The sequence below is a fragment of the Dicentrarchus labrax genome, unplaced genomic scaffold, assembly GCF_905237075.1.
Source record: "Dicentrarchus labrax unplaced genomic scaffold, dlabrax2021, whole genome shotgun sequence".
Taxonomy (NCBI): Eukaryota; Metazoa; Chordata; class Actinopteri; family Moronidae; genus Dicentrarchus; species Dicentrarchus labrax.
Window position 1 is genome coordinate 20522347 of NW_026136718.1, and position 24901 is coordinate 20547247.

The 24901-nt window shown below is 38.9% G+C and overlaps 2 protein-coding genes across 3 annotated transcripts; both read right to left on the minus strand.

Moving 5' to 3' along the window:
• Window positions 1–501: 501 nt before the first annotated feature.
• On the minus strand, window positions 502–13194 carry bsg (basigin). Of its 2 annotated transcripts, none has more exons than XM_051376069.1 (8): window positions 12969–13194; window positions 6243–6411; window positions 5249–5337; window positions 4431–4561; window positions 3948–4224; window positions 2138–2150; window positions 1965–2037; window positions 502–1776 (listed from the first exon to the last, which is right to left on the minus strand). In XM_051376069.1, exons 1-7 carry the CDS (start codon window positions 13030–13032, stop codon window positions 1977–1979), a joined length of 804 nt encoding a protein of 267 aa, XP_051232029.1. In that variant the 5' UTR covers window positions 13033–13194; the 3' UTR covers window positions 502–1776; window positions 1965–1976. The 2 variants fall into 2 exon arrangements, with proteins under 2 accessions (XP_051232029.1, XP_051232028.1); XM_051376068.1 differs by having other exon boundaries at window positions 2138–2162; window positions 12969–13193.
• Window positions 13195–14915: 1721 nt separating this feature from the next.
• LOC127350509 (E3 ubiquitin-protein ligase RNF126) lies at window positions 14916–21670 on the minus strand. The gene is made up of 9 exons (XM_051377213.1): window positions 21550–21670; window positions 19507–19565; window positions 18839–18899; window positions 17859–18094; window positions 17295–17363; window positions 17122–17191; window positions 16863–16956; window positions 16195–16310; window positions 14916–16074 (listed from the first exon to the last, which is right to left on the minus strand). Exons 1-9 carry the CDS (start codon window positions 21622–21624, stop codon window positions 15898–15900), a joined length of 957 nt encoding a protein of 318 aa, XP_051233173.1. The 5' UTR covers window positions 21625–21670; the 3' UTR covers window positions 14916–15897.
• Between the last annotated feature and the right edge of the window lie 3231 nt (window positions 21671–24901).

Here is a 24901-nt window from a genome sequence, read left to right on the forward strand (position 1 = left end):
GGTAAAAAGTGTAAAGACATGTCTGAAACTTTACCCAGAAATTCCAGTTTTGTTGTCCAAGTGCTTTTTGTGTAGGACTAAAACTTCCCCACTGGACACAGCCGCAGCGGAGTTCTTAAGATTCTCAAAACTAAAGCTTTCAATCAGATTTGTTTTGCACGTAACATGATAACAAGTAAAAAGGTATGACATGCAATAGTCTATAGAAATAAAGCCACTGAACCTCAGATCCTCATGAAGTCAACATTGTTTAAACTTGTATTAACTGTTTTTGTAAGTTATACCTTGACAGACTGTAGGAATTAGTGACCTGCAAACAAAAACTCTCAAACAAATAATGATTATGATCTTCTGTGCCACTATATAGGCCAAGCAGCCGTGACCATGCTAGGCCAATGCACCTCCACCCCAGAGATGAAAGAGTTAAAACATTAGGTGAGGAAGCCTTGCTATGCCACCCTTATATCATTTGTTTAAAAAAAAGTTGAGTAAACAGACATGTAAAATCCAAAACCTTTATTCAGTTTGTGCCAAGTTGTACAGCAGATGGTGTTCCACGTACTTGTAAGGTACAACAGTTTACACAATTCTGGCTAGGTCTTTTTATTCGTGTAATTCTGAAATGGTAACATCCAATCACAACACTACTCAGGTTAAATGGAACATAAGGCTTCTGAATCATCTACACAGTGAAGGAAACAGACGACGGTCCACCAATCGCGCACAAACTTTTTTTTTATCTCAGATCACATTGAGTGAGAAAGAAAATCTCTTATTAAAACGTTGATCTGTTATATTAGACTGAAACATCAGTGCATGGTATGTAAGTCGCATTCAACAGAAGCAACAGATGTTCCATTTCTTGCACTTGGTCCTCAATAATATATCTTTATGTGGATGTGACATGATCAGCAACAAAAACATCAGTGACTAAAACTTTCAATTTAAAATAAGTGGAGAAAAAAGGAAATACAAGCATGATTTAAAAAAAAAAAAAAAAAAGGGACGAAAAGCTTTCCTAACTAAAAGAAGAGTAATTTCTTACGGCAACAAAACCTATAAAACAATTGAATTTTAAGTCATTTCTGCATTTAAATTTACATGTCACAGTTAAAGCTTGTAACAGGTAACAAAATGCAAAAAAGACAAGAAAGAGAAAATGGTGCTTGTTAAGGCAAAGTATAAAACTCTGCTATGAGAGGTTTGTGGTAGTGTAGGGACAGATCAAATGCGTGAATTCAAACACACTCCAGTCGTTGCTATAAAGAATGGCAGTGATGTAGCAGGATCAAAAAAGGTTTCAGATCCTCTTAAAAAACCCAACTTGTGCTGCTTTCCAAGTAACCATTCCAGAGTGGAGGATATAAAAGAAAAACGACTGACAACGTGAGGTCAGTGTAGGAAGCATCAGCATTAACAAAAAATAACCACAAACTAAGCATTCCTCACATGGACTTTCTAATGATTTTACAACGAACACACACTTTTTCTAAAACGGCATTTAAACTCATGCAATATTTGCCCCGAGGCCTCAAGCAGAAAATTATTTCACACTATGTTCTCTTCAATTTAATAATTGTCCCCGGCGGGCACTTCTCTGGCTGCACAATGTGGAGAAGAATAGAGAGAAGAAAACACAACAAGAGGAAATCCGTCCAATTTTTTAAAACATTAACACCCAAGCACAAAAAAGGTACTTCAAATTGCAGTTTGCAGGGTGCACAGTATAATGTGCAACACAACAGCTGAATCCTGGACTGCCTTCTGGATGTCCATCTAGGAAAAAGAAAAAGTTGCATGAGTGAAGAATTATCTTCAGCCTTATATTCAGATTGTACATTTGTTTTATTGTTTCTTTTGTTCAAGGGCATTGTTAAACATGCAGATACTGAGTACAGAATTAAAACAGTTTTTTTCCAGTTCAAAAGAAGAACTTCATCCCCCATCGATATGTATATACGCACCTCCTTCAGCCTCTAATTAGAATTCCTTTGCCTCACATTCTTGTCTTTGTGATTCGCATTAGAATTGCTCTTCCTGAAAAACACATCATAGAGAAAAACATGAGTTCTGTAAAAAATATATATATATTTTTTTGTATTGACAAGCAAGGTACTGAGCTGCTGACTGTACTTACAGAGGAGCAGATCCTGAGTCGTCATCTGGACAGCAGTAAACGATCAATGAGGGGAAGGCAAACAAGAAGAAGAGTCAGTCGATAGCATGATACATGTCTTTGATCAGTGCCCAGCAATACATGCCCCACCCCCCGTCCACCCGTCCACCCACAGATGACGGTAGCAAGTGTTAGAACATTGACATCCTCTGCAACATGATTCCAATGAGGTTATGATCTAATCTAACTTGACCTGAGGCATGCCTGCCTGTTGCATTTCTGACCATGAATGATACAACAAAATCCTTAATCAATTATTTATATGAGCAATTCCACACATAACTGTGTTTTATAAAAGACAAGGTACTAAATGTCACTTAATAAAACTACTATATGTCTCAATCTGTCATAAGATTTGGAAATTGCCATTTATCTTTTTTAAAACATTGTCCAGAGTCACCCCTCTAGCACCACAGAGGCTCATGCAATACAAGCAAAAGGACACCAAAGGAACACTGCAGTGGCTGTACCAAGATAAAAACAAGAAACATCTTGAAACTGGCTAGCTAACACACATCCTAGCATGTATAGTGGCAGTATTCACACCAGAGCAAGAGAACATATTGACAAGGTAAGGCAAAAGTAGGCCCCATCTCTGTGGCCAAATGGTGAATGAGACAAATGTAAATGATGTAGTGATCTTCAGAAGAGGGTTGCCTATCATTTATCATGCATAAAGTACAAGATGCAGAAGGCATGCAGACAGAATGCTGAAACCTCTCACTTTTTTTAACCTGTCCAATTTCATGTCAAACCATTACACTAGCTTACGCGTGACTCTCATTTGACTCTTTCATTGGCTCAAACCAAGGGATTTTTTTTAAAGAAAGAGGCCAATAAATGAAATGGCAAGAAATTATTTTAAAGCTTGCTTTGTTTGTAGGGCCAGTGAAAGAGTGACCAAATCTTTGAGCACATTCCTCTTAGAAGTGGCGACTATGAAAGCAGTTCATTCAGACTCCCATAGCCTTGTCCACGCGGTCACCTCAGCTCAACCACTTCAGTCTGACATGCAGTTTTGTTCACTTACCAAAATGCAAAATCAGCAGCGAACAGAGAAGTAAAAATGTAAATAATAAAAATAATAGTTTCTATCACAGATTTTTTATACAAAGGCGGAAGCTAATACCTGATTTTTATTTTTAAACTGTAAATAGCAAAATCAAAGACAATAAGAGTTCATATTGAATGCATGCAACTACAAATCGACAAATCCCCAGCTAAAGAGCAAAGCTTTTCCTTAATAATCTCCATCTTGCCACTGGGGGGCACTAAATGGTCTTAACTCACAGTTGAGTAAACAAGGCCTAGTGTTCAATGTGTTTGTCTCCTCATTACGACAGAGGAATGACAAGTTGCGTGGCCATATCTACCCTCAAAAAGACAATTTACTTTGCTGGATACTTTCACAGCTGCTTTGATAGCCACCTATTCATGATATGAGGGTTTTCTCCAACTCAAAATGGCCAATTGACAAATAAAAGTCTCAGCTCTAATTGGCTGTTCAGACCAAAACAGCACAGCACTAGTGGCAGCGTGCTTCAGGTCTCGCATGAAGATTACATACAATGTAAAAGGCCCAGTACTAGCATCAACAGCACTTTATAGTACGATGACACGATATTTTACAAGTACTACAAGAGGAGTGTGACCTTACATGTGTCAACATAGTGGTCTCATTGAAATGGATGAGAAGGCAGTGTTTCATCACTCAGTGCTAATATACAAGTTGATGTAATGTATAGTGGTGGAGGCAGCGTGGCCTACGTACCGTCGTTGATCTCATCAGGCTTTCTCCTCTTCTCGTAGATGAAGATGATGGTCACCAGGATGATGACCTCGGCCACAATGCCGAGGAATGGCCAGAGAGCAGCCAAGCGACTGCGGACACGCAGGTGGATCTTGTCGGTGGCTGTGCCGAGTTCATTGGTCCCAGAGCAGGTGTAGTCCCCGATGTCTTGTTCGATGCTCAGGTCATTAATCGTCAGTGTGGTCTTGTTAGGGGTGCTCTTGATCTCATATTTATCGGAAGTGCCGTTGGTGATAGGCTGAGGGTTATGTTTAAACAAGTTAGTGACATAAACAGGGAGACAGGTTCAACCATTCAACATTATATCACATTATTTGCAACTTGGAAAACCACCACAAAAATGAAGGTGACAGAAATTTTAGGTTCATGTCCTCTGGTTTAGAACTGTAGATCAAAAACATATCATGAATCATTTTAAAATAATAAAAATAACAAGCTACATACCCCGTCGATTCCCTCTTTGAACCAGGTCCAGTCAGTGGGCAGTGGATAGCCATGACTCACACAGACCATCACACCTTTGTCCTTCTCATTGCCATGCTCAGAGTGCTTGTAGGCAGCAACATGGGGAAGTGCTACAGCAGGAAGAGAAACACATATTCAAATTAGAATATGAAAGTTGGTGAACTGATGAACTGATCTGCCTTTAATTGTTTATCCCAGAGCAAGAGGCATCTTCAAATAAGATTACGAAACCAAGAACTGATTGGAATGTTTCCAGAGCTACCTTCATAATATTACATTTATTTAATTATCATGATCAATTCACAGTTATTTCAGTTTAGAACTTCTGTGATGTTGAACACTGATTTAAAATTTTACATTCATTATCAAACTGTCACCCTCGTGATTATTCTATTATCTGCTGCATGTGCAGGTGACATGCAGTTTTCAGTTGTCACTTAATGGTGAATTGCACAACAGCAGAGACAAAAAACATCAGATGAGACTGGCGCTCATATATACCAAGTATTTTACAGCAAAGCTCCAATATTACAGATATTCAATTACAAATGTCTCTACACTAACCAACATTTTTTTGTTAAAATGTTTTTGTGCAAACTGGTCCTTTAATTTGTCAGTAATACCTTGGACCACCAACACAAGCAAAGCGTCACCTTATGAAATATTAACAGTACTTCCATTGTTAATGAAAACATTATTTGAATAAAACATGATGCTTTTCTGGAAAATGGCTTCCTTTAATTGTCAGTTCTTCAATGAAAGGAACTTGGATCTGTGATACTCATTAACTAACTTACTTTTGACTTCAATTGTCTGCTTCACCTCTGGCTCAGTCAGGAACACACATTCATACTTTCCACCAGAACTGTGGGTGATCTTCTCCAAACTATGAAAAGAAAAAAAATAAATGATTTGAGAACACCTTGCAACACTTTTAATTAATAGAAATGTAGGAGTATTTTTCTCTGCAGACCTAATATATAACTTCTAACCAATTGTACTAAAACCACATTAATGACAGTTGTTCGTTTCCTACTTAACTAAGTAGAAAATTCACACTATAACACTGTTTATGCACAAGAGCTGGGGGTAAAAATAAAGCTGCTTGTCCATGCAACAAATATTTCAAATTTCCTCTGGTAAACACAATCCACTTTTGTTTGGTGCTGCTGTCCCATACAGTCCTGCTCGCTCTCTCTAATGGGGAATTAAGGTCAGGGCGAGTGAGCACACAGCTATGGGCGCTTATCCCTGCTGCCAAGACTACCGGCAAAGCTGCACGACTGCACGGTCCAGCTCTCTGCTGAGCAAGAGCAGTGAATGCCTGAATGGCGCTCTTTGCTAGGCTGCTAATGGAGGCAGCCAGGGAGGAAGGGAGGATGGTGAGAGGGGGAGGGATGACCGATAGGCAAAAGGCAAAGTCAGAGGGAGAATACATAGAGATGGCTATTGACTGTAGTAACAAAGCAAAAAAGAAACAGTATACGAATCAGAGTAAAAAAGGGAAGAAATAAAGACTACAGCAAGACATTCCATGTCAGTAAAATTATTAAAGCCAAATGGGCCCGCCATTTTCTTGTACGGCTCATTCACTTACTGCTAACCAGTAAATTGCACGTCTTTACAAAACAGAAATGGGCCTTCTGTTTTAGAGTTAGTGAGAAACAGCACATAAACACAAATTTAAGACAAAGTACATTTATATATTACTATCAGAGATCTTTATTGTGCGATAGTAACTGCAAAGCAGATCTGCCCATATGACACACTTAGGTGGAAGTAGCTACTTACTGGAGTTCAGTGGATAAAGAAGGATCAGAAGATTTGGAAGCTTCAATGAGTTTTCCATTGTGCATCCAGTGGGAGCCCTTGCTGGAAAGACTGGACTCTGTCAAGTTGCAGCGCAGGGTGGCAGAGGTCTGGTTGCTGACCTCAACAGGTTCGGTAATGATGTTTGGGGCTTAAAATAAACAGAGGAAAAATTAATTATTTATAATCCTTTTCTAAAATGTCAAATTTCAGCTTGTTGTGTTTAAATAGCATCTTAAAGACTCTTATACTTCATTAATGACATGATGTTATTGCCTTAAAATGTATTCAAAAATTTTCAAGCTCTAGTTTAATTGACATTTGATCTTTCGACACTCAGACAGAAATAATTTGGTCCAAAATGTCATATTAGGGCACAGCAGGTACATGATAGCCTCACGCTCACACTCACTGTTAAGTAAAGAAATTTAAAAAAGTGGTGGAAGAGGTCAACAATGAGTTATTCTTTTTACTGTCCCAAAAGTGTAAATATGAATTGATACAGCATGTCATTTTTCTTGTTGAGTGTTAAAAAGGTCCAGTGTGTAACATTTCGAATGATCTACTGGCAGAAATTAAATATAATATCCATAGGCATGTTTTCATTAGTGTATAATCAGCCAAAAATAAGAATTGTGTTCTCTTAGCATGAGCCATTTTTCTACAGAGGAAACAAGTCCTCTTCCACAGAGGCGAGAACGGATAAACCAAATACTGGCTCTAGATAAGGCCTTTTTGCATTTTTTACTAGGTTTCTTGTACATGCTTGGAAGGCTGAGCTGTATTAAACTGGCTGCAACTTCACTGCTAGATGCCACTGAATCCTACACACTGGTCCTTTAAGTGGTCAAGCAGAAATAAAAAAAGAATTACTAACTAAGTCCTTCGCAACTTACCCAGGAGAACAAATCAATTTTCACAAGTTAAACCAAGAAAACATTGTGACAAACGTACAAGTTCTGAACAAATGCACTGATGTTTCCAAGAAAGGTGGAAAGAGCTCCCCAAAATGGGGAGATCTGTCCCACCAACAGTAGAATGGAGGGGAGAATAGGAGTTGTACTGGAAATCTAGTAAATAGTCTACAACAAGGTCATGGGGAAAATCTCTCTTCATATATACACATGCAGAAGAAGCAACAAGGGGATGAAAAATCACTGGCTTTTCCAATGCCAATTACATGATAAAAAGTCAAATTTAAGTATTTTTGCTTCATTTGAAGAAACTGACCAATTTGTCCACAAATAATAATACTGGACCACAAGGCAGAAAGATGCCCCATGGCTGAGAATCTATTTTTAATAACCAGTTGCCATCTTCTGTGCCTACCATTCAGTAGCGGTCTAGAAGCATAAACAAAAGGGGCAATGCCAATGTTAGTATCAATTAAGGAAATGCTAGGAAATTGCTAGCAAAATAAATATCTACCAAGAAGCAATACTAATCAAGTAATCTGACACCCCTTTTTTGTTTATCTCAAAATCATTAGTCATAATTTTTGCAGGAGCCATTTGCAAGTTTTCAACCTTATGACCAGTATTATATACAAGAAACCTACCATAATGGTACCTAAGCGTTGAAACATGGGGGAAAAAAAGGCATCAGACTGAAGACGTGTTGTGTGTCAGGTAATACAGGATTAGGGAGCGGCCCGGCCACGCTTAATGACCAGGTTTCGTGTTCTACTACAGGACAACCGGGGAGCTTTCAGGAAGAGGAGAGGGAGAGTGTATACTGGGTGAAGCAGGATGGAGAGGGTACTGGACCGGTAAGCATGGGAGTTGAGAGTGACAGGAGTTGGATGTCCAGGACTTCACTAATGAGGAGATAACAGCCAAGCTACTTCTCCTCATGCTTCCGCTGCCACTCACTTTCGATCACAATAATGTTTGCCTGCGAGCGGATCCACTTGATTTTTGGCGTCTTCTTCAGTTCATTGCGGTCAGGGTCGTTGGAAGCGCGGCACTCGTACGTGCCCGAGTCGTCGAAGGTGAGGCTAGTGAGGTGAATGGTGCTAGTGGCATGTGCTATATATGTGGCATTTATTTGCACACGTTCATCCCGTGCCCCGTCAAAGAGCTGGGTGAAGGTCTCATTGGGCTCTTCACCCTCTATGAACCACCACTGCACCTCTGGGATGGGGTACCCGATCACCTCGCAATGCAGCTCTGCGCTGTCATTGAACAGCTTCATCTGAGACAGGGGAGACTTGATAAAACCCGCTGAGCACCGTATACAGTCAGCCCAGCAAACAGAGATTGTAAGAAATTTAAAATGTGGTGGGTTTAAAGCAAGCCATGTGATTTCATGGATGATAAAAAGGCAGTGATGGAAGAAAGACAAGCAAATTGGAAAAAGAAAAGAAAAAGACACAAAGTTAATAAAACACAAATGAAATGGAAAATATGAAAGTAAGCATATAGAAAAGGCATAGATCAGAGCAACATGTTTGCCCAATTATTTGGGTAAATTAATTCATGGTACTCTGACCCATTAAGATGAACATAAAAAAGGCAACATAAAGGCAATTAGGGATGACCCGAGCTGATTTGAGAGCACAGCACTGAGTTATACTCTCAGTTTCCAATTTAGTATGTGCATCAAGCTTAAACCATTTGACTTCTGCTGCATTGGAATAAATCCTACCTACGTGAAAGTCCTAATGTTTCATTCACTGTTCAAACTGTTTTTAAAATAAAATATTTTTCTACCCCATTTATATCAATGAAAGTATACTACTAGGTTTGGGTGATCATCTCTGCGATGAATCTGTTATCAGTGGACTTTAATGTCAATTTAAATTTAAACAAAATTAAGTGTTTTTGTTCTATTTAATGCCTTTAAAAAGGCTTAGTATTAGCAATTACTCAACAATAAATGTTGGTTTGGATCAAGACATCCCTAAAGTCAGCAATAGCAAAACAAACAAAACAAAAAAACAACAACAAAACCATAAAAGCATCTAATAGCATTCCCATGAAAAACAATGTGCAATGAATGAAACAGAACATGAAGAGAAAAGCCGATGAGGTTGAAATTAAAAACATTTCACATGATAAAATTATATTTAAAAATCCATGAAAGCTCCAGGACATGCATGAAGCATTTTGGGCTGGTGCACTCTCTGCAGCGCCTCGTGTCACCCAACAGTGGTTAGCGTGTTAAACTAGGCTAACACGTAGCCTATTTTTCTGAATATTCTGCCGATGATATAATGTAGGCTATGCACATGACCTCAAAGTAAACGGAAGTCAACACGCTCAATCCCCACTGAGTGGCAAATGCAAATATTCAGCATCTGCCATCGATGCACTCACAGGGGAATAACACTAAAAATACTTGTTTTCAATATTTTAGTCCTCCCCAGAATCACGGTGCTCCACATTCATACCAGGCATGGTGGGTTTGTTTGGCCACTCAGTGGTGGTCGGGCGGGGGAAATGTAGGTGCGTCCAGGAAAGACTAACATTCTTACACTACCGCCCAAAGCACAGCAAGATTGTTCTCCTCCTCTCGGGAAAATCATAGACTAAGAAAGCAGAACAAACCAGGGGTGGGTCCCAATGAGGAAAACAGCAGCTCAAATGAAAACTGAGTTAATATTCTATATAAAAGTAGACTTTATTTAAAACTCAATTTTCAAAACTGTCAGCAAATATGAATTAATGACAAAACAGGCAGACTTGTGAAATTGACAAGAGCCCCGGTCTCCACGCGTAGATCATGTAACTTTTCTTGCTTAGTGGCTTCCAAAGGTCACCTTCCCAACATGCTGCAGGAAAGTTCAAAATTAAATATAGTCTCGGCCCCAGTCCCAACAATGATTAGATGTAAACCAGCTTGACGCGGCAACTGGCTGCCTATAGGCCTCTGCTCTGTACTTTGAGAACCAGCTCCATGAGTTTAGAGCCCTTTTAGAGAACAAATTCTATAGTTGATATTCTGTGTTTACATATGGTCAACAACAAGCTAAATGGCCTGAACAATGTACCAAAAAAGCCTGGAAATCTATCATTTTTACATAAAGGAAAAGAAGATTAGGATTTCATGTGATGCAAAGTTAGCATGATATTTGTTAAGCACAAAAAAGCAGAGTGGGGAAAATAAACCCAAGCTATAGGGACACATGCTTTATCTTCATTGGAAGTTCATTTTTCATTGAACCAGTCGGTTGAAAATTAACAACTCAAGTGTAAATTTACTCAGCTTTTGAAAAACACAAAGGGTACAACAAAGATTAAAACATGTCACCCGGAGGCCAATTTCAACACTTGTGTAACAAAGTATATTGAAATTTTCACACTGAACAGGAAAAACTAGTACAGTGCAACGTCTTTTCCAATAAAAGATGAATACCAATGGTTCCATCATGAAAAAAGCAGTGACACTCATGAAAATAATAAGTTATAATGATAAATAATAAATAATACATTGTTTAAAGTGGCCATTTCAAGCTTCCATTTCAGCCTTGTTCTATCTGACCCAGATTACTGTTGAAATTAACACCTTCTGATGAGGGGACAAATACATGTCACTTTCAGCCAACATAAATCCATTGGATGTGACCTGATCTTGTTGTATTCTGTACATCTGGAGGGCACTAATCAAGTAGCCCACTTTGTCCAATGTAATCATTCAGCCCTAGTGGACCAGCACAGATTGGTCACCACTATAAAAAACAACAACCTGTCACTGTCTGTGCTTCGACTGGAGGCTTCTATCCTAAAATGATCATTTAAGTGAGAGCACGTTAAGCAGCTGGAGTGTAAAGATGGAGGTCAAAACACTATTTACCAAAGTGCTGGGATTAAACATCAAGCACTTCAGGTGTGAAAAAAAACAAAACAAACGCTTGCCTGCTCCCCCCCCCCACACACACAAAAGTAGCCTTACCTACATGTCGGCTTCGTAACCCACTTTTCATGATAAAGTAAAGCTAGAGAAGGAGCTGAAACTCTAGGGAAATCTAATTTTACTTCTCATCTACTCCAGAGCTGCCATTACCAAAGCAGGAAACACTGAATGTCTCAACTGGTTCATTTGACTTCAGACCAAAGTTTTACAGCATATTATATCAGTCAATGTAATGTACTTGCCCATTTCTCTTAACTGCATTAGGATGATGAAATACCCAGTGGAAAATGACTCAGTTTGTTTTTTTTTGTATGTACTTAAATGACTGTTAGTAACTCTTCTATTTTTAAAAAGAAAGCTCAAATTATTATACATTATCCCATTTTTAATAAGTACTAATGTCATAAGAAAACATTAAAATCCTGACATGCTTAAGTAAATTGACAACTGAACCAGCCCCCCGCGTGTATATTTTGTATAATGTGTGGACTATCAATCTATTAAGACTTATAAGCTCATTGGGGCGGTCATTTTTATTTGGTTAAGACGATAACTGTACGGTAGCTTTGCCATAAAACTAAAAACAGTGATGAAATGTTTATTACTAAAATAAGTGTAAAATTCAGTGTCTCCAATACTACTCCCACTTTAGAAATGCCTGTCCCTTTGGATGTTATTTGCCATAAAAGCTGTCAATCCAATGTTGACACACCCTACAGATAATTAATAATGATCTTTGGTAGCCGAGCAAAGAGCTGTGTATTAATAAAACGCATGTCTTTATCGCTGGTCAATGACCAGAGTCGATCAGCTGATGGGAAGCACAAGTATAGGCAGGACACTTAATGAGCACCAATAATAGCCCTTTAAAATACTGTATCGTGACAGCTAATGCACATCACGTGGACTGGGCCTACTGGCGCACTGAATCAAAGACAACTAATGACCGTTTATTCAGAACAAGCAACACCAACTATCGCTTACGTTACGAGCCGGGGCTCCTGTTTCTAAAGGATGTGATGAAAGACTTAATTACCAAAGGGCTATTCGTTGGAAAACAAGGCCTAGGTCAGTGAAGCCGACAGTTCACATTACAACGGCAAACGTTACTGAGCCACCACACGACCACTGCCCAGCTTGCCTTTAATAAACACCATACAATAAAAGCCTTTTCATACATGAATGGATTCTGTCCACAGAAAAGAGCTTTTAACCTCAAACAGAAGCAGGAGGTGTTTTTTTTTTTTTTTTTTACCACGTCTGTGAAACATTCTACAGATATAGACATTACAACTGTAGTTAAAGGTGTAAATGTTGCTGGTATATTGTCGATAGGGACCTTTTACAATGTCTATTTTTAATGGGAACCGCTCGCGGAAAAAATAGGCGAGACTCTCCGGTGAAGCGTCGCTGCACGCGGGCAGTGTGACTGCTGTGATCTGCTACCAGATCAATAGTGTGGAGCTCACGTGACCCATTACATTTGCTGACGTTTAGCGCCTAACATAAAACACTGAACGAGGACAGGATTAGACAAATACATTAAACGCCAATGTTGTTTAGTCACGAAACGCTCGGTTAATCGTCTGAAAGGATTCTGCGATTGGAAATTAGCTTAATGTGTCGCTAGCAACAACAGTACGCCTAATACAGCTGCCGCTAATATGAGAGCGTTTCTCACCAACGCCGGATATGGTGGTTGGTTTTGTATTAATGCCACCTTCACAAAGATATACCACATGTAAAACAATAACTGTCGTTCCGTCAACAAACCAAGAACAGGAACATTTTTAATGTTCGCAATCAGGGCAAAGTCTACATCTTCAACCAACATGGCTGACACAAAATTCTTACCTGTGGACGCATTGGCTCCCCAACAGATCAACAGAAGGGCACTGACAGCCCACAATAACTTCATGGCTAATAATTTAGATAATGTTTACTAAATCGTCGAATAAACGCGACGTTAACGACGACGTGCTGAATCTTCTTCCTCCTTTTTCTGGTGGACTTCCAGCTAGATGTGAGCGGCTGTCTGTTCCTCAGTGGAGCCGATGTAGTTGGTCGTCCTCTAGTTGCACTTCACGCACACGCCCTGATCAGCACGTACACATGACGTCTTGTTTAGGGGCGTGGTCACGTAAAATGAGTAAGCGTTGGTCTTCACTTGAAGCCATTTAAGCTCGTTTAATGATAATAGTCGTGTGTAATTTGGCCAAGCATATGAGTCAAGATAATATATTTCATGAAAAACTGAATGACTCTCGCTTTTGCCAGGCCATGAAGTTATTTCAAACGATATTAAAGTCTCAAAAAAAGTGTTTCATTTTCAATCACGTTTCATTTTAGAAACGTAAATCACCTAGATGTATCTTGGAGCAAAAACTGCTATAAGTGTAAGAAAATGTCTGTAACATTCTGCTCCTTGGAAGAAATCCATTTAGCTCCCCATTTCAAAAACAATCTACAGTGTGCTGCAGCGACCATATGGATCATTGCTAGAGTTTGCAAAAAGGCACAGAAGGACAGATGACACAATTCAAATATTAGCAGAAAATGTGGTAATGCTGGAAATATTGCTGTGGGCGCAGTTGTAAAAACAGAGACGTCTAGAGCAACACAAGACAAATTCCTGACAACTTGTTTTAGAGTGAAAAGACAACTTGGAAGTCTTCTGTTAAAATTCAGTGGAATTAATTTCAGTTTACTACCAAGAGATTCAACTCAAACAACCCGGAGTAAATGTATGAGAAAAATCCCCCCAAATCCAGATGTGCCTTGTTGAAAAGAGTGCTGCCAATATATTGAAAATCTATTTGAATTCTTTCAAGATATTTTGTGTAAAGTCACAAAATCTAAACTATATAGTGAATCTATAGTCACTAAATATTAGAAAAGCTAACCATATTTCAAGGTATGTAGTTACAATGGCACAAATACTTGCAGTATTGACAACAAAGATACAGAGTAACAATAAAATGTGAATATGAATCAGTCATTTTACATTGTAAAGTCAAACTCATAGCAATAAGTGTATCCATTGGTCTTTTAGCTAGACAGCTGTTCTGTCCATAACAATCCCCTCAGATTAAAAGGCCTTTGAACCTAAATCCCAGAGGACAAGAGACGTACAATGTAGAGGAAATACACCCATGTGGCTAAACAATAAAAGGAAGTAGAATTTATTAGCTTATTGATAACATTTAACAGGCAAGCATCCTGCTGAAAGATTTAATACGAACACTGTTTACGATCTGCATACCAGGCCTTGCTGTGAAAGAACAAAACAATCTCAAAATTGTATTATGCATTGAAAGCACTTCCAGCAGTGCTCGGTCATTATGTTATTGTTCCCTGGTTGATGCAGGGTTGTTCTAAGAACCTGCAAGACACCATTAAAGGGACAAATAATTCAGACTGGCACAGCTCAGAACTACCCTGTTTGCTAAAAAATGTTTACCATACTTATTTATTTGGTTTTAGGACAAACAAGTGACTCTTTTTTTTTGTTTTTGTTTAATGATAACTTAATTGATGTACCAATGAAAACAAATTTAAACATTCCCTGCTTGTGTTTCTGCACTCCTATCCAGTGTCTAACCACAATGCCACAAAATAAGTGCAGGAAAAGAAAACAGACCTTGCCCAGGGGTTGTTTACACACAATTAAAACATATTTGTTTGTAGTTACCGTCAGTTTGTGAAACAAGCTTAATTTTACCCTTATGACTCCTGTTGCTCATGATTAGACCTTCAGAGAATATTACATATACACACATACACACACACACACAATGAGGATGCTTTACATGAACTTTGAGTGGTAGCACTCAACCATCTTTATTTTCATGTCAGGTTTTTTTCTTTTGGACACAATCATACTGCAAATCATTAGTTTTTCAACTGGCAACTTTAGAAAATATTTAATTTACCTTTAAGTTAAAATGCACAAATGCACTGAAATGTTTCTAAGTGTTTAATGTGAAAAGCTGATCACATCATAGGCTTGCTGACAAAATAATAATGTGTAATTTAGTAATGATTATGCACATCATTATCCAAACAGCACAAAATTACTGCAATTTGACGCATCATTTCAAGTGCAAACAATGGTACCTGTGTGATATCAGGTCATCTTAAAACTGTAAGTGGATCTTGACAATAAAATAATTGTATAAACTGTTGTAATCTTGTTTTGAGAACTAAACGAATCAAATCTAATATCTTTCCAAGCCATGAAGAAACTTAAGTGCACACTTAAACAGTGCACTACAGTGCACTTTGGGTCATTCTATCTGCAAGATATGAATGCTACTTATAAAAAGGAATAACTGTACATTTCTTTTTGCTTCATTGGCAAAAGTGGATCATTTTAAATCATACAAGTCTGGAGATTAAAAAAAAAAGAAAAGAACAGCAACTGTCTTGTTTTCCCGAGTCTTCTACCTTTGGATTCCTTTGTGTTCTCTTCCTTTATGAGGTGATTCAGGCAGATCGAGCCTTTTGAAGTTTCTGTGTTTCTCCACATCCCCCCTGACAGAAGCTGCACTCCAGGCCTCCGCCCTTTCCTTTGTTCAGATTCCTGATGAAGGTGGGAGCAACAGAACGGGCAGAAATACATGGACCTCACGTATCACTTACCCCTGAATCAGGCTCGAGTGCTCCTGGTGAGATGTACTCAGGTCTCTACCCTTCAGCAGGGAGAGACTGGAGGTCACCGCTTTGAAGTACAGTGGCCTAGGAGCTATAAACAGCTCATAAGGTGATAAGGACAAAGGGTTCTCTAAGAGTTATCGGTGGAGTTTTCATTGCTGGTTGAACTTGAGGACTGAGGGGTAGAGGAAGATGAAGAGGATGAGGAGGAAGAGGAGGAGGTAAAGTTCATCCCTGATAGTTCTGGAGGGTTTGTTGCTGTGTTCTGTCCACTCAAGCTTTTCCTGCACACTGGACAAGTGTCGTGCTGGAGAGAAAGAGTGGTAAAAATAGGAAGTTGTTTAAAGTGTAATTGTTACCGCATAGTTTCATATAGCCAATGGTGTATATTAAGTGAGAAGAGCATTAAATAGGTGTTGTGTAATACCTGTTCCAGCCAGGGGACTATGCAATCATTGTGGAACATGTGATTGCATGGGAGCTGCCTCACATTTTCTCCAACACTGTAATCTTCTTTACACACAGGACATTCCAGTCCTGAAGCTTAAAGACAGAAATGGATAAAAGGTTCACCAATAGTGACATTATCATTATTATGGAGTTACTTAAAAAACATTGCCCTAATAACAGCCACAGTGAAGCCCTGCCAGCTCTGGAATATTTAAGAGGGTTGGGTGCTGTGCTACTGGTTTGACTTGCCTTAAGCTATGCAAAATGGCAGTTGCACAGCCAGGCAGCTCTCTAAAACCTGATGTGATGGGTGTGTTAAGTAACTAGGATAATTATAACATTGGCAGATAAGACATTGTCTCTGTTTAACAGAATCATGCCTTTGAGCTCACTTCAGTCATTAACTGGTGAGATGCTTCAAATTAAACATTCTTATATGATCAAAACTGAAGCCTGGTGATGAGCTTGTCTGGCAAAATGGTAATTAGGCTTTGAAATGACACTGCAAATCTAATAACAGCACGCAACCATCTGTCTTAAAGAAAGTTATACTGCTGTTCAAATGTGCAAATACAGTCTAAGATATCAGAAAGAAAGCAATTTAAAACATTTGGATACATCAGTAGCAATTAGGTTTTTACTTACCAACATGCTCCGCTGTAACTTGTACTGTAGGAAGACTTTTTATTTTATCCCTATCAGCAGGAGGAGGTCCCGTGTTCTCAAACTGGTTTAATAACTAAAGATGATTTAAAAGAAATAGAAAACAAATTAAAAGAAATACACTTTATATGTGTTTACTGCTTATAACATCTGAAATGTTTAGTCCAAAAGATACAATCTAGTTGCTTTGAGTAAGCCCAGTAATCAGTTTAAAAACATTCAAAAGGTTTCTTGAAAATACCTGAGTTATAATTGCATCTAGTCCATTCGCACCCCAGGCATAATCCATAGGATTTGAATGAAGAACGCCCCTTTAAAAAAAAAAAAAGAATAGAACATTAGAACTTTTAGAAGACTCCTAGTGCACTTTGTTGATAATTTGTTGACTGGTTAAATATAACTCCATAGACTTACCAGGGTCCAACACCAATATTTGGCATTGCAGTAGGTGCAATTATTCCATTCACTAGCTGCTGAATGATTCTAAAAAAGAAAAGATACACATGACAAAACTATGATACAGATGCATTGGGGGAGAAATTAAACTTGTTTCTAAGAGTTAAAGCACGCCACCATTAGTTAAAATCTGTGTAGAAGAAGATTTATTACCTAATAGTTTTCTTTCTTATCCAAATATTGGCTTTTTTTTTGTTTCCTGACTATCTCTGTGAGTGAAACCTTTTCTTCTATTGTTAAGAGAGCCCAGGACAGCCCTGTGAGGAGTCACACCTTAACTCACATTGGAACTTTCTACAGTATTAAGCCAATGTAAATCTACTCCGACATACTTGTGTTTTGGGCAAAGAATATAAAAGTTCTGCCTTCAGGATAGTGGTCAGAGATGTACTGATGCAGCATGTACATGTGTTTCTCTTCACGCTGCATGAAAGCTTGTCATAAACATCTGTATTCTTCTGAAGTTTTTTTTTGACAAAAGCTTTCTTCCACATCCCACAAGTCACAAACTGTGCTCCTTACCCCTCTAAAGTGGGAACTCCCTCATGCCTCCCTGCTTGTCGTCTTGAACCGTGACGACTTCTCGGTTGCCTGGCACCATACCGTTGCCGTGATGCATTTTCCCTTTCCCGCCTGTTTTCAGCATCCCGGTTGTCCTCTGTTCCCAGCCCAGCCCCAAAGTCAAAGCGGTCGTCGAACACACCTAGGGCAAACTGACCATAACCTGAAGGGAACGTAAACAAGTGCTGGTCCGCATTCTGGGAGAAAAAAAACAAACAAAAACAGAACATGTGTTATCAACATATCATATGATATGTACGATTATTGCCTGTCACAATATCGACTTACTGTTTAACAATGTCACCCACATTTTGGGCAATATAATGCCAGAATAAACAGCAGGGTTTTCCTTACCATTATATATACTGCTGTTAAGAAACGAATGAGACTTTAGCCTACCCCTGTGCCAAATATTTAAGTGCAATTTTTGCTAACAGACCCGGAGACTCCATTTTATTTATTGTTTTGGTTGTGTTTGATTTGTTTTATTTATCAAGAATATTTTAAATTTTTTTTCACTTTTCAATTCCAATGTGTGAATATTCTTTATGGTGTACTTATCATTATACAAGTCCAGTAAATCATCCAACAAAAGTAGGTATTTTGACAAGCCAAGTTTTGTTATTTCTATACATGTCCGCAGTTATTTATGGTCAATACAACACACCTGAAGTTTGTTGCAAAATTTATACCCAAATGCATGCTGACATACAGAATTTCCCTGTTCACTGGAGGTAACAGTATCTTTACAGCACACAGAATATATATATATATATAGTGGTCAATCACAGAAGCAGAAGTAGAAACACCAAGATGACTTCCATCGTGTCCTACTAGATCAGCAAAAAACGTCAACAGAAATCATTTTAGAAATTTATGACAATATTATGCAACAGTGTCATAGCACAGACAGGTTGTGTAGAAAAGAATAAGCTAGAAACCTCAAATGGTTGTTGGTTCTGGGGCACACTGGAGATGGTAGATATGGAACCATTGTCCGCACTAAACAGGGGAGAAACAGTTGACAAAGTTTTGTCTTGACAAGAGAAAGTCATTCTTTTCCACCATGCGTCATAGTTTCCATCATTCCTAACAATTATGATGTCATGTTTTTCTGTGTCTTATTTCTTCCGCTTATCGTTAGCCATCCACCTTCTCATTTCACATGTGAAGTGTAGCTTTTGGGGCCCCACATTTAACCTTGAAATACCATTAAATAAAAAATAAAAAAAGAGGATAAAGGACAGTAATACAACATTAAGCTAGATAGCAGAAAAAGAGAGCAGTGTCCAATTAATTTTTTTGAAGAATAGAATGAAAAACAGTGGTACAATGGCTTCTATTAGCACAGGCAACACAATTTGTCATACCACATATAATTTAAATAACTTATGAGAGACAAAACAAATGTTTCTATTGAAAGCGTATTTGATCACAATTCTTGTAGAAAGAACAGGGTCAAACCTCGTGTTGCTGGCCCTTATAGGTGCTGATGTAAAGCTGAGGTTGCAGAGTGCTTTTATCTTAGATGTCAGCTACTCCATGTTAATAACACAACTGTTAGGAATGATGGCTTAATATGTGAAGTTAATATACACTTTATACACACCTTCTCTCCTCCAGCAGTTCCTCAATAAACCCTGAATCACATCTTGGACACGTGTACTCCTGCAAACAAACAAAAAGTAGTACAAACCAACACATTAGAGTCATCACAACAAGCTCAATTAACTATTTTAGGCACTTGCATGATCACTAAAGCTACAGCTAATCATAAGATAAGATAAGATAAGATAAGATATTCCTTTATTTATCCTCCTTAGGAGAAATTCAGGTTGACACAGCAGCAATAGGGCAAAGTAGTGCAAAAACAGAGAACAAAGAATATCACAATAGAAAATATTACTAATATTATTAAAATTAGAAGATATAGAACTATAAATTAAAGTATATACACTATGCATTGTTCAAGTAGGATATGGAGTGCAAAATATAAGCAGAAAATTAAACTTGACTAAAACTAAAAAACTAAAACTACTAAACTACTAAAGTGGAAATTAAATATAAACAGTGCAAAAGGCTTGTGCATTGTAGGTAGGAGTTTTTTGTTTTGTTTTTTTCGTGTGTGTGTTGTTCAAGTGAAAACAGCAAATCAGATATGTCAAACGCAACTCTACTGATGGCATGGCTGGACAGTGAGAAGGGACAGAAGATGATAATCCTTTTTCTTGTGACTAAACCTCTAACGGTAGAGAAAAGTAGTGTGAAGTATTTGGTGGCCTGACAGAATACCAACTGGCTCACTTATTGGGGCAACACAACACCAAATTCCTCCAAGCACACATAGCAGATGATCTCTCCTCCATCTGGCCGCCATTATGACCAAGATAGCCTACTTGAGGATGCTGAGAAAACTGAAGTGAGCAAGACTTGCCACCCCCATCCTGCTGGGACACCGTTGAAAGTGTCTTGGCCAGCTGTGTTACTACCTAGTATGAGGACGGTAGTCTGTAAGCCCCTTCAGCAAACACTGAGGACAGTTAGATGATCAACTGGGTCTCTTTACCCTTCATTCAAGACATCTACCACTAGAGATGTTTAGGAAAGGCGTCCAGGTAGTGGATAATACATAAAGCCCAACACCACCAGAATGAGCAACAGCTTCTTACTCTGTGCTGTTAGACTACTGAGCACCTTACAGCAACCCCACATTCAACACACTTATTATTAATATAAACACACACACCTCGTCACCTTCCATATTTGTTTTACAGCTCACGCAGAACAGAAATGTTTTTGTCCTTGTGTTTTATAATGTTTTGTTAGGATAAGGTTTTTCTATCCTAATCTAGAGAGAAACAACATGTCAATCAGCTACATTTTTTACAATGGTTGAAATTATAAAATAAAGTTGAACTAACTTAATACACAGGCTATAATCTAAACAATACATCAGCAGTTGCACAGCTGTATGAGGTGTTAATGTGACCACAGGTCATTGCCAGCAACCCACACAAACCTGTGGGTGATGTTTTACATTGTGAAGGGAAACATTTGCAGGTCTATGACAGATGATTCTAGCCTGTGACAGACATGCCACTTGTGTGCCTAACTGAATGGCAAAACAAGAAAAGGACGCAGTGGCATTGTTGCCTGCGGGATCACTGACAGAAGCGATTAACAATCTAGTACATAAAGTCTTAAGGTGCTAACAACGTTTGATTAATAACAGAAATACCTGAAGTCGACTATTAGACGCGATCAGTGTTTACAATCACCAGTTAACGTTGTCGCTAGTCAATATAACATAGCTAACGGTTAGGCTAATATAGCTCGTAAATCCACAACAATCTACAATGACCCCGACAAAACGTGGGTACAAATCATGCAAGGAAAGCAGCCGTATTCTGTGGGTAATGATTAAGCAGTTCGTGTTTGTATGCTGATGGATCCAGTACTTAGATAACAAGCTAACTAACACTGGGTAGCGTTAGCAAGATAAACGGGACCTCGTAGCAAGCCAGCTAATACAGTTAGCATGCTAAGTGCTGGCCCCGCCGCTAGATCGATTCCTACCAGAGTAACAACAACACTAATGTGGTTCTCATGTGTCCGCACGTCTCCCTCTTTACTTTCTGTCTCTGGTACTTACGGGCAGCCGAGGACTAATCTCTGCCGAGCATCTGTGACAGAAGAACCGGCTGGGCCATGGAGGAGCTTCCGCCATCTTTATCCACTAAACAGGTAGAGAGGGGGAAGGACTACGGAGCACCAAAGAGGTCAATGTTAACCTCCTAGAAAATACGACGACCATGTGATTGAAATGACTGCACTGCATAATAGATGATATAACTGTAGTAGCCAATATGAATAGGATAAAAAAAGTTAATGTCCACCATGAATATACTATATACTATATATTACTGGATATATGATAAGTAGGCTGTTATAGAATTACATACAAATATTAATGTGAAATTAAAAAAAGTTGATTTAATAAATTAACTGTGTTAAAAGGAAGAGAAAAATCACTTACTTATTCTACTGGGAAGAGTTGAAATATTCACTTATCTGCATTTGACAACCACTAACAATTGTGTGCCCTATAAAATATTGCCACATGGTGGTGCTTTTGTGTATCAAGAGTTTTAAGAGTGTTACTGTAGTCCACATTGTAGCCAGGGACTAAGGTTGCACACTCTTGGTAAGTTTCCTTTGGAATTCATGAGAGCTTCAGTCAGGATATTATATGTTGGAAGAACCGGGTTATGGTGTCCTTAATTCGTACTCACATGCCAATGTAAAAGCCTGTGAGAAGTGAAGAGCTGAAGGCTGATACCCCAAACATATCTGTATCATGTATCACCACACTGTGTCTCCACTGAACTCATGTCTTACCCCTGCAGGTTCAGCCCCCCCACCCCCCGCCTGCTCTCCCTGTTCACATGAGAACCAGAGATGTGTTTTTGCAATCTGGCATTGCACTGGATTTATTTTGACACATGTTACTTTTCCATTGGATTCCCGTCAACCACCTCTTGAGCCCAACCGGCATACTTTAAGTGTTTAAAGGTCATCTGTTTTTGAGCAAACTCATCATGTCAAAGGTGGATTTGTTTGTTGTCCTTGATTATTTGACAGTACTTGGTGGAACCATTTTATCAAGTGTCAAATCTGAGACATAAAACAGTAAATAAGTAGCCTCTCACATGGGAAAGACATTGTCTCCTTTTATGTGAACACGGCCAAGTTCTTGTTGGCGGCTATCTGGCGACATTGAGATAGCAGTGAAAGTCTCAGGGATCACTTAGTTACATAAGAACTGGAGGGGAAAATGATTGATTTTATTTTCTTTTCAGGTCTGTTTTTATTTTGAAGCTGTAAATTTAAATTTCCTAAATCTTTTTTTTCACGGGTTATTCTTAATGTGATTACCATGACTGCAGATTGACGGCTATAAACATGTCAAACAAGTCTGGAGTATCTCTTGTGCTTGGTACCACATGTTGAGAGTAAGTAGGAGTTCCCTTCTGACTGCCCATCAGCCAATCACATTTCTCAAGCCATGTGGCCTGATTTTTATTTACAAATGTTCAGGTTTATGCTCTTGAGAGTAGCCCTGGATGCAACCGGCTCCCATGGTGTTTTATGAGTGTACTGTTTTGAATGAAATGCACTGTACAGATATAGCCATGTATACGTCTTGTATCAGTACTAATCACGCAGCTAACACACTGCTCCGTTTTAGTTGTATGCATAAAAATGTTCTAATTGCCTAAGTTGATACAACTGCAACATTTCAGTGACACAACGGCTTTATTTCCCAACGTGGCACACCGAACACAGATATGATTAGGTATAATAAGATTGGATGGTTCCTCACAGCAAAGCTCACAGGGTACTCACACCACACTACTTTATACTACTACCATACAGGTACTGTATGTATATATACACATATATATACTGTATATATACATGCATAACACCTTTATACATCACAGTCTATGATATAAACTGCATTACTTTATACATTTTATATTATTCACCAGGCTACCATAGTATTGTATTTATCTATATTATATTATATTATATTATATTATATTACTACTTATTTAGCTGCTGCTTTATTTTCAATTTTCTTAGATTCTAGTTAGATTAAGTTCCACTTGCAGGATTTTTCTGTATATCTGTAGAATCACAGTTAGAGGAAGCCTGAGATCTAAGAATTGTATTGCCAACGATAGCCTCATTGTAACTGATGTTTAAATGACAATAAAATAACTTGAACTTGAACTAATGTCCTCTCTCTAGGCTGGCGTTGTGTCTGATCGAGCCATGTGGGAGCGGGAAAGACACGGCTGTCCCATGGACTGAGATTAGAGAGGGTCTGATAGCACTGAGGTTTGCTATGTCTGCCTGGCCGAGGTAAGCTATTGTCTCTCTGCACCCAGTGCGTCACCGCCATCCCAGTCGAATGCTCATTGTAGCAATGCAATCTGGGGAGTGTGTGACTTTGGGTCAGAGACAGGTCATGTGAGCAGCAGAAAACAAGTCTACCAGACAGAGGGGACCTTCCACATCATGTAGTTTTAGTTCACTACTAATATGAATTTGGAATATGTTGACCAGAAAACATAAAAAAACGAACCACACTGTTTCTGAGGACGTATAAATATATATTTATTGTCTTCTTGTTGTAAATCACTGAAAGGGGTGGAAGTAACTGACTGTATTTCTTCCAGCCCCTGTAATTAAGTAGCTTTTAGACTACACAAGCACATGCATGTATGTGCACATGCACACATACGTCCACGTACAGTGGCTTATACAATAGGCTAATTGTTGTTTTCGCAGCCCACTTTATGATTTCATTTCTAGCACACTCTACGAGGCAATTAAGTGTTGCAGCCAAGGCAGCAGACAGATATGCTGCAAGGGACACTGCTGCTTTTGTCACTCCATAGAGTTTTTCCAGACACTCCAGCCGGGATTGCCCCACACAGTCCCTCTGGGCCCCCGAATCACACTCACACACACACACACACACACACACACACACACACACACACACACATAAACACACACATAGACACACACACTCACACACTCAGCAATAACAGCCGCCTGCTGGAACTTCCTGGGCCTCTTAGTCATGCGTCACTTGTTTTCAGTCCCACCCATCGAAGACTCTCTCTCGGTCCAGACACACTCTGTCTGAGGCCATGTGTCACAAGAGCTGTGCATCAGACACACACATACACTCACACACACGCACCGTAAGATCCCTGGACAAACAGCAAGAAGGCTGTAAAGGTCAATATTAGTGATGGACAAAGCTGTCTTTAAAAAAATAACATGTCCTCAACATATATATACACACTTTTGAATCACAGCAGGTATCCCTTCTGTTCTGTACAGTGTTTTTCCACACTGCTTGTTTTCCAGAACAAAAGCCCTCGGTACTACATTGGTACATAACTGTTTGGGATTACATCACTGGG

Bases quoted from the DNA above. Each gene is read 5' to 3' on its own strand.
- bsg (XM_051376068.1), bottom strand. From the start codon at position 13,032: ATGAAGTTATTGTGGGCTGTCAGTGCCCTTCTGTTGATCTGTTGGGGA. The intron at 4,562-5,248 runs GTAAGTTAGTTA...TTCCTGCTGTAG, and splicing joins GCAGACAATTGAAGTCAAAA to CACTTCCCCATGTTGCTGCC. The intron at 4,225-4,430 runs GTATGTAGCTTG...CATAACCCTCAG, and splicing joins TCAAAGAGGGAATCGACGGG to CCTATCACCAACGGCACTTC.
- LOC127350509 (XM_051377213.1), bottom strand. From the start codon at position 21,624: ATGGCGGAAGCTCCTCCATGGCCCAGCCGGTTCTTCTGTCACAGATGC. The intron at 18,095-18,838 runs GTTTCTAGCTTA...TTTTTCTCCCAG, and splicing joins AGAACCAACAACCATTTGAG to AATGCGGACCAGCACTTGTT. The intron at 16,957-17,121 runs GTATTTTCAAGA...AATCATCTTTAG, and splicing joins TAGATGCAATTATAACTCAG to TTATTAAACCAGTTTGAGAA.